The sequence below is a fragment of the Centroberyx affinis genome, unplaced genomic scaffold, assembly GCF_046629955.1.
Source record: "Centroberyx affinis isolate AG114_WGS23_722 - 3 ecotype Tasmania unplaced genomic scaffold, CSIRO-AGI_Caff_v1 ptg001156l_1, whole genome shotgun sequence".
NCBI lineage: Eukaryota > Metazoa > Chordata > Actinopteri > Beryciformes > Berycidae > Centroberyx > Centroberyx affinis.
In genome coordinates, this window is record NW_027279688.1 from 1 (window position 1) to 10518 (window position 10518).

At 43.1% G+C, this 10518-nt stretch overlaps 1 protein-coding gene across 1 annotated transcript; it reads left to right on the forward strand.

Annotated features, from left to right (window-relative positions):
* Window positions 1-61: 61 nt before the first annotated feature.
* Window positions 62-5217, forward strand: ptgs1 (prostaglandin-endoperoxide synthase 1; the record flags this gene model as incomplete). The annotated part of the gene is made up of 7 exons (XM_071524143.1): window positions 62-205; window positions 318-499; window positions 737-820; window positions 1735-1981; window positions 2771-3057; window positions 3824-3971; window positions 4435-5217. Coding segments are annotated over 7 exons (1442 nt in total), but the record flags the coding sequence as incomplete, so codon positions are not given.
* Between the last annotated feature and the right edge of the window lie 5301 nt (window positions 5218-10518).

Here is a 10518-nt window from a genome sequence, read left to right on the forward strand (position 1 = left end):
ATTGAGAAAAGTGTGCGATCAGTGCATTGCTAGACCCAACTGTGCTTTTTTCCTCCCAAAGTGAGAGCCGACCTTATTCCAAGCCCTCCGACCTACAACTCCAAATATAATTACCTCAACTGGGAGGCCTACTACAACCACACCTACTACACCCGGATCCTGCCCCCCATACCTAAAGACTGTCCTTTGCCCATGGGAACTAAAGGTGAGAGTCTGTCCAGTGGCCTTTGACCTCAACATACTACTAAACACAAATGGACGACTAGGCTCCGGAGGCACTCATGACGTGGAGCTGACACGGTTCTGTCTCTCTGCAGGAAAACGTGTTCTCCCCGATCCCAAAGTGTTGGCTCAGCGTTGTTTTAGGAGGAGGAAATTTAGACCAGACCCCCAGGGAAGCAGTCTGATGTTTGCCTTCATGGCCCAGCACTTCATCCACCAGTTCTTCAAGACCAACTTTGGACTTGGACCGTCCTTTACCAGGGCTCTAGGACATGGGGTGAGATGGATAATGCAGTTCGGTGTACAACAGTAGCCTAAAACCAGAGTCTGATTCCAGCAGTAGACTGTAGAGAATTAAGAATCTGAAAAGACATGGAATCACTAGTCTCTTGCATAATTTGGTGATTGTAGATGGGTGTCATTTACTTGCTTTTACCTTAATTTACTTTACTGATGCACAGAAATGTACCTTTTTTTCCCCAAAACTGACTGTGTTTTTCTCTGGCCCACCCAGGTAGATGCTTCGAATATCTATGGAGATAATCTCATGCGACAGCTACAGCTCCGACTTCATAAAGACGGGAAGATGAAATATCAGGTGGACTGTCAAGCCAGCACATTTACATTTAGATTTTAGGCATGCATTGATAATCATTAATCCAGTTAATGATTAATTAGTCCATTGCCACTTCCAATGAGTGCAACAGTAGAATAGGCATAAAGAGTGATGCCAGAGGCCTAAGAATAATGTCAGATTTTACTTTTACACTCTCCTGCTTATAGACTGACTCCAGTTATTCTTGGAAATAAATCATATTGATTTGAAATCCCATAAATTCTCTTAGTATGGCATCAATGGGATTACAGAAGACAACTTTTTTAAATGCCAAGTAGCCATCAATTCATAACAGACTGTATAACAGACATTGGTAGATTATGTAGGAATGGAGAACCAAGCCAGTCTATTGAAGAGATTCAAATGACTTCCAACAAGCTAGCTTTGTTTTTAATGTTCGTTATCAGACATGCTACACACAAATTTATCTCCTGATATGTCACCTCCTACCGCAGCTAAGTTCTGGGAACGCTATCTTACACATTTTCCAGATGGTAGTGATAAAGCAAGACAATCTATTGGTTATGTCTATAGCTGCAGCAGAAGCACTGACAGCATGTTATCTTACTTTTAACTTGCTTCAAACTTCCTCAGACAATCTTTATCTAAAAGCCACTCTGCTTGTTGGTGTTTGTTTTGGGGTTTTTTTTTATTAAATGAGATCTGTAAGTAGCACTGAATTTCGCAACAAGTCACAACAAAGCGGACCCTGGCAAGACTTTATTGTGTTTACTGAATTTGAAAAAAGACAAAAAAAATAAAAAAATGCCACAGCATCTGAGGAAACACAAAACATTAAGTGAATGATTGATAAATATCTGTTGTATATCATAATCTCAACAAAACCTTCCGAATACTTCCCCCACATTTGAATAACTGTGTTTGTTCGTCCGCAGCTATTACATGGTGAGGTGTTCCCCCCTAGTTTAGTTGATGTCCCCGTGCCCATGAACTATTCTAAAGACACACCCATGGAGAAACGTCTGGCCCTCGGTCACGAGCTGTTTGGCGCTGAGCCGGGCCTCGCCATGTACTCCACCATATGGCTGAGGGAGCACAACCGAGTCTGTGACATCCTGAAGGCGGAGCATCCCACCTGGGACGACGAGCAGCTCTTCCAGACGACCAGACTCATCATCATTGGTGAGTGCTGGAGGAGGAGGATGTAGTTTTCTTTTGTTTTTAGCTTACATTTGTTTACAATTTCTTAGTAATGACTATCTGGGAGGCAATTCTGTAAATAAATGAACCGTTTAAACCTCTCAATGTCTAGAAGGGCTGGTTATAGTGATGTCAGATGATGGGCATTCAAATTAATTGTACCAGTAACCAGATGGCGAACAAAAAAATAAGAAACATGATTTAAAAAAGGTAATGCTTTTTTAATTATGCTACCAGTCAAAAGTTTGGACACACCTGATTGAATGTTCTGTGGTTTTCATTCTCTTAAAGCCATTTTGATCTAAAGGCTTATGCTTAAATGCTTGAAATGTGTTTCAAGCATTAAGATAAATATGAATAGTGAAGTCGATGCCTATGTATGAATTTCTTCACAAAGCCTTTGCCTTTCCATCAAGGCAAAGGGCGGCTACTTTAAAGAATCTAAAATATAAGATAGTTTTGATTTGGTCACTGCATAATTCCATTTGTGTTATTTCATAGTTTTGATATCTTTACTATTATTCTAAAATGTGAAAAATAGTAAAATAAAGAAAAATACATGTATTTTTCTCCAAACCTTTGACTGGTACTGTACTTACCCTCTACTTTCACTGAGTACTCATTGTTCTCATTCTGAATTTCATTAAATCTGTTTGACTGGATGTTATCTTCACACTCCTTTTAAAAGGTCAGTTTAGTGAGTGACATCAACTGATGACAGTGACAGTGATCAAACAGCCACGGAGTGAGCCATCTATGTTTTTTCCCCAGGGGAGATCATCCGCATCATAATCGAAGAGTACGTGCAGCAGCTTAGCGGCTATCTGCTGCATCTGAAGTTTGACCCGACCCTGCTCTTCGAAGAGCAGTTCCAGTACAGCAACCGCATCGCCCTGGAGTTCGCCCAGCTCTACCACTGGCACCCGCTCATGCCCGACAGCTTCCTCATCGACGGAGATGAAATCCACTATCCCCAGTTTCTTTTCAACACCTCAGTCCTCACAGAATACGGGGTGGAGAAAATGGTGGATGCCTTCTCTCGTCAGCCTGCGGGACAGGTAGTACTGTAGGCAAGAATCTGGTGTTAGTGGTATTGGCTACAATCTCGGTTCTGTGGTTTCTGTATCGTTTAAGGTTAGTTTAGTTTAAATGTACTGTGAAATGAAGAGACTAAACACACACAGATGGAGTTCGCCCTGTGCAAAGATAGGGGTGAGAATGAAAGTGAAACACACACAAGTACAAAATACAGCAGTAAGACAATAAAATAACACAAAGAAGGATCAGAAAACATGATAAAAAAGTAAAATATCAGAAAAATATATAAAAGAGGACATAAAATCAACAGTAAAACCACACCATGTCTTCAAAAATGTCTACAAAACACTATGGAATACTAATTTCTTCATTCAGTTGGCCTATATTACAATAAAGAAATAGATATATTATAGGAAGTGCTGTTGAGGAAGTTGAGGTTGGCCAGAGATACCGCATCTATGTTTTTCATTTATGTTTCATAGTATGTCTTTGATGGTACATCTCTCTCAGACCACAGTGAAGGTCAAACTGCTCACATGACATTTTTTCATTACCACAAACCACTTTGCTCTTGTTCCTTCCACATCAAAGTGAACTTACCCTTACAGTTCAGTCACGTCCTCTTTCCCCCTTCCATTTCCCTTACAATCAAATGAGAGAGATAGGCTGAGATGTCATCTTCCAGCAGCATCATATAACCTGGTGTTTGTCTAAGCCTCCTGGATGATAGTATTATTGAACAGTTGATCAGAATAACACTGGGACTAACTTTTTTCTGTCTCTCAGATCGGGGGTGGTAGAAATTCTCACCCAGTACTGCTAATGGTGACGGACATGGCCCTCAAAGCGTCCAGAGAAGTGCGTATTCAGCCCTACAATCAATACAGGAAGAAGTTTAACCTCAAGCCGTACACCTCTTTCTCTGAATTCACTGGTGAGCAGGACCGATCTTGTAAATATCATTTGCTTTTGTCAGAGCCGGGGGAGAATTCAAGGAGAAACTCACTTTGCATCCTCACCTGCAGACTTGTTAACTAACGTCTGACCCGTGCATGATGGGTGTTGGTGCAGTTAGCTCTGATAACATTTTTAACTTGACTTCAGGTCTGTTGCAATGAGTAGTGTGAAATTTCCTTCTCTTAGTGATGCTGCATGAACACTTAAAAACCACAGGAAGTCTTGTGTGTTGCACCAGACCATAGGACTCCTCAAGGTCCTCAGTTTTTCTTCTTCATTCTTCCTTTAAGGGACGGGTGGCTTACTCATTCTGCAACCTAGTTTAACATTTTAGGTTTTTCTCATAGGTGCTGCGTAAAGTGTCACTAGTCACTATTTTAGTAGTATTTAGTAGACCAGTTCTAAGTTTTGGTCTTCTCATGTTTGTCTTTTCCAAACAGATGACGAGGAGATGGCCAGAGATTTAGAGGAGTTCTACGGTGATATTGACGCCTTGGAGTTTTACCCCGGCCTGCTGCTGGAGAAGCCTCGCCCTAACGCCATATTTGGCGAGAGCGTGGTGGAGATGGGTGCTCCCTTCTCCCTGAAAGGCCTGATGGCAAACCCCATCTGCTCCCCTCTGTACTGGAAGCCCAGCACCTTTGGAGGAGAGACGGGCTTCAACATAATCAAAACGGCCACTCTGGAGAAGGTGGTGTGCCAAAACACCAAGTGGTGTCCGTACGTGAGCTTCCACGTTCCACGCAACGAGGAGGAGGCAAGACCAAGGAAACCATCCACCGAACTTTAATGATTGTTGGCCCGGGTGATCTGTGATTTTATTGATGATGTTGTAGGATTTATCACTATTCCCCTGTGAGATGACAGCATTTAAAATGGGATCCTAAACTATTATGACATAAATATTTGCTATTTCCTTGGTTGACAAAACAGCTATCATTGCAGCACACATTCACATTAATCTAATACTTGTTCAAATAAGAGGTTGATTGAATTGAAAACAAATTGTTGAGATTATTGATGGAGGTGGTGATGTAGCCTACTCTAAATGATTAACAACAAATTTGTCCCTCTTTAAAGGCCTATCTAGCAACATTTGACCCTTCCAGTGTGACAATGTAGGGCTAGTCATTCTTTAGTGTGAATGTCTACATGTTCATATCTAAACACTCTTTTTGTCTGCCCCATTATCTTTTGAAAAAAAAATGCTAAAATTGCTAATAAAGGCCATGTTTATTGATTACAGTGGGTACAGTTCTTTCAGTCATTCACACTGTGAACAAAACATTGCATCTGACTTATTGTCGATAAGTTTTAATCATCAGAATTTCCAGACGTGAGGATATATGTCAGATTTATGCTTGGCAACTCTGAAATATGAAATATTGTTGCCTATTTCCTCCTCTTAAATAAGTCCCTTCACATTGATAGTTATTTCCCATTACAGTATGCAAAAAATTATACTAAACATTTTGTAATAATGTTTTTTTTTTTCTTCCCACAAATGAATTTACAAAATAACCACCTTTGAAAATGAGGGTCAGAGGTCATGTCTGAGTTACAATACAAAATTTTCAGTGAGGATATTGATTAGTCAGTATTGTCTAGTGTCTGATGCGTATAGCCCCTCTTAACTTCCTTTGGTTTCAATAAAGATGTAACAGTCAGTAGCTTGATGCAAGAAAAACAACGGGTCTCCTCAACAGGCCGTGTACAGTCGCATAAATTGCAATGTTTTCTGACTAAGTACAGCATCTATCCTTGGCTGTAAAACTTCAAGGCTATACACCTCATTCACCTCATCATAACTTATTACATAATATGAATCAGAATAAACCAAGTGAGTAATGACTTCTACAGTACAAAAAAAGTAAACCCATGTGCACACAGACAGCAGGTTTTACCACACATCTACATTTTCTCTTCCATGTTTCAGTATTAAAATAAAGAATCGTACAACAGAAAGTAAGACTAGTACAAGCTACGCTTTAGACATCTATACTAAAGTCAAACGTGTTAGTATGTTGCTACATAACGGTAATTAATGTAACGAGTACAGGAGGTGATACAGAAAGTGCTGTACTAGAGCTATGAAAAACACATTTACAAAAAGACGTGGACAGTAATATCCTTCAGGTGAGTTCATCTCATAGCTTGTATTTTTTTGGTGAAGATTCTCTCTCAGATCATTTATACAAATTCACGAGACACATTTTCCTCACCACCAGAAGAGGTCAGAAAAAGCAGATGGTAAACAGTCACTAGGAGATGAGTTGTCCATCAGGTCGGTCATATCAGGATGTTTTGGATTTTTACTCTTGATGCTCTACTTACTCTGATGCATTCTGGCAGCTGATTGGTCATTCTCCTGACTGTTAGCCAATGGGGAACTGAACAGAGGTGTGGCCACCGAAGCGGTATTAGAAACGGAGTTAATGTGAGTGCTGGTAGCCACTGCCACCGCAGCAGTGGCTGCTGGGTAAAAATGGACATCCACGGCGACCGTAGTGAGCCCCAGGGAGACGTGGTGAGAGAGGAGGAGGGGGGGGTTCCCATGGGAGATGCTGAGGCTGTGGTGGACGGGTGTCGCGCACGGCTCGGCGGTCTGGAGGGTCAACGAGGAGCGCAGGCCCTCCTCGCGCCCGGGCGGCGGGGGGGAGGGGGAGGGCGAGCGGGAGGGCAGGGACGACGGAGGGGGCAGGGCGTCCTGGCACGGGCCGTGGTTGTCTCCCCCGCCGCTGGCCCAGTCCTCCACACACTGCAGCTGGATGCTGGGCTGGGACAGGCTGCAGCGCTTCTCCTCCTCCAGGGACGGATCGATCTGAAATAGGTGTGTGTGTGTGTGTGTGTGTGTGTGTGTGTGTGTGTCAGGGTCAGAAATTAACAATGGCACGGGGCAAAAGTTCATGAAATGCTTGTGAAATTAAAAACAAGGGGGTACCATCCTCTTATTTAAGGGCTGCCACCAGTTTCCAGCGATGGGAAAGAAGTTAAAACAAATCTTAGTGGTAGAAATTGAGTATTTGTTTGCCAATATGCAATACAAATTTATTATTTCATAGTTTAATACAGTTGCCCCCAAAAAGGACCAAAAGGCTTGATCAGATCATGGATCCAACAAATGCCCTCTGAAAAGCAAATGTATTTATTTAAATGTATTACCCTGGTGTGTGTTATTCTAAGTTATCTAACCTCTGTGTCAAGAATGGGCTCCGGATAGGTCTCCACAGTGACAGAGTGGTCATCCAGGGTGGGTTGGGTGTCCTCTTGGAGGTCCTCAGACGTGGGCTCCATCTGCACGGTGACCAGGCTGGGGCCCGGCGGTCTGGCACGGGTGTCTGACGTGTTGGGGCTCTGCTCGATCACCGCCACACAGTCATCGTCTTCAAAAGCTCTGGACGAGACGCACAGCAGTTCGTGGTTTAATGAGTCATTTACACAGTGGTAAAAAAAAAACTATTGCATAGCCTCGTAATAATTCACATGATCACAAACCTTCCCCCAATCTGTATGCACTTGTTTTTAACTGTTAATTCATCCCTTACTGTTAAGTCAGGTCCTTTTTGTTGTTTTGTCTGGCTTTGTTTTGTTTTATCCTTGTAATCTCGACATCATTGTAAATGAGGGCCACCCTCAATGATTTCTTCGAGAAATAAATAAAGGTTGAATTGAATTGAATTATTTTATGTGTAATACAGTATTCACCTGTTTTCATATGTTCTCCCTGTGGCTCGGCGTTCAGCGTGTCGTATGGGGACGCCTAGGTTCCTCTGAGCTGTGGAGAACATGTAATAGCTTTAAGAACAATTTGCAGGACTTCACCGTTTTAACGGTTGTGTGAGTTGAGTGTAAAATAGGTGTGCTATATTTTATATTAAAAAAGCAAACTATCAAAACAAAAACAAAAAAAATACATGAAGAGAATTACCAAAGAAAGAAATGGAAAGAAATATACATGCACAGGTGAGGTAAAAAGCCCAAGATGAGTTTCAAACAATATCAATACCTCAACAAGGTTATACTAATTAAGTTGCAAACATTGAAAGTTCATTAATAATGAGAATACAATTACTGAAATGTAGTTGACCTGCTCGGCTTGTAGGCGCAGGCTCGTTCTTCTGGACCAGTGAATAGAAGGCCATGGTGATGAAGATGAAGGCCAGAGAAACACCCACTCCCACCACAATGGGGATGTCATGTTTCTCAAGCACTGGCAGCCAAGACGGAGACTGCTGTGTCACTCTGGCATGCACGAGATAAACAAATATACACAAGTGAAATCTTGTCGATCTATTGCGCTAAAGGCAATGAAAAGTCCTGGTTGAAAATGATTGGAAGGGTTTTCTGACCATGTGAAACACTCACACAAAACAGTGTTTGGTCTTAAAAACATCCTTCACCTCAGTATCTTTTTATTTCACCTACCTGGGGGCATTGCTGGTCATAGGGGACAGGGAGGTGTTCCTCTTCAGCCACTCCGTGAGCTCGGTGTCATTGGCAGACTTGGCCGACTGCGCTGGGTGAGCCTGCTGGCTAGCGTTTGGATGCACCTGATCTGACGTGGTGACCTGACGGACAACTGGAACCTCAGGGTCTGAAGTAGACGGGCTGGAGCGCTGATCAGGAGGGCGGATGGTCGAGACAGAGGGTTGGAGCTGAAGAGGGGTTCTCGGTTGGATTTCGGGTGGAAGAGCCTCTGTTTGTGGTGGTGGAGGTGGCGTGTGGAGTGGTTGAAGTTGGGTTGGAGGTGATTGAGGAAGCGGAGATATGGTTAAAGGTGGTTGAGGCTGTGTTGGGGAAGGATGATCCTGAATCTGGGACTGTTGAGGCTTGGTTAGTGGAGACTGACTTTGGTGTGGAGGAGGTTGAGGTTGTGTGGAAGGTGGATGATGAGGTGAAGGTGAATGAAGATGGGACAGGGGAAAAGGACTTTGGGTAAAGGGTTGTTGAGGATGAGTTTGAGATATTTGTGAGAGGGTTGATGAAGGCTGGCGACTGGTGTTTTGATCTAGGAGTTGGTCTTGGTATTGTTGCAGCTTGGTTTGTGAAGGCTGGGTTGGGGATGGCTCATGGTGGGATTGGGAAAAAGGACTTTTGGTGAAGGGTTGTTGAGGATGAGTTTGAGAAAGTTGCAGCTCAGCTAGCGAAGATGAAGACAAGGTGACCGAATCTGAATGATGGAGCTCAGCTTGGGTTACAGGACTCTGTGTGTGAGTCAGAGAGTATGGAGCCTGCTTGGGAAAGCCAGAGGGTCTAGTCAGTGAAAGCTTTGATGGTAACGGAGGCAATGCTGTCTCAGTGAGAGGAACTATGATTTCACTGGGTGGAGACACAGCGAGGACGTCAGAGATTTGGGATTCATGCTTTACAGATTGCGTCAGCGGTTCAGCGAATTGATGCTGGAATTGTGTACGCGATGACATTTTTGTCAAATGGGATAGACTTTGGGAGAGCAGATACTGGATGCTAGTAACCAGAAGCTGATTGCTGACCACTGGTGGTTGACTGTGTGCTATTGGTGGTTCAGTATTTGAGATTAAATGAGGAGCACTGGTCACTGGCGGCTGTGTGAGGAGTTCTACTGACTGGAAGTTCAGATAAGGAGGAGGTGGCAACATAGGAGGCTGCATCTGTGTGAGTATGGGCTGGGTCGGATTGGTTGTGGGCTGATTCGGTGGCTGTTGTGAAGAGTGAGGGACCGGTGACTCTGGTGGCTTCTTTAGCCCAACCATGGTTCCCCTTGGAGATGTAGAAAAAGATGTGATAGTGATAGGCCTTTTTGTGGTAGGATTGCAATGTGATCCAGGGCCTGGAAATAGAGAAAAAATCATCAATTAATGCACTGTCTCAATTTAATACCCATTTAATTTGTGATTCAAGTACATACACATGGTCTCCTTGTGTTGGGTCTGTACATGTGGATAATGGGTTGCCCCAGATTCACTCGATTGGGAAATTTCCCACTCTTCATCAGTGTTGGTTCTCTACAAAATATGAAAATGGAGGCTCTCAGTTTTTCAGAACACAACGGCAGGTAGGAGCAAACCTTGTAAAGAAAGATGACACAATCAGAACGGCACCCAAAATGATCCACAAAACAGGTAATGAGCAGGTACTGAGCCACAACTATCAGAGGAATGACGTCATTTGATCAATGTTGCATTTCTACCCACTGACAATGGCAAGTCACCACATAAGCTATAGCAGAGACTTTCACAACATCCTTACTCACGGCAGACAAAATCAGCCTTGTCTGCTTGCCTCTATCAGCTGGGTGATCTTCAGCTTAGGATAGAGGAGATAACGGTCAGCATGAGGGAAAACTTGCGTGTGTGCTGTCAAGTGTTATGATGAATACTTGTGTGTGTGTATGTGCATGTATGTGTGTGTGATTGTGTGTGTGTGTGTGTGCGTGCGTGTGTGTGCAGGTATCATGACCATCTCTGGAAGTAACACAAGGCCTCACAAGTAGGCTTTTTGCAAAACTTGAAAATATGTGTGCATTGCATTCCCCATACAATGAT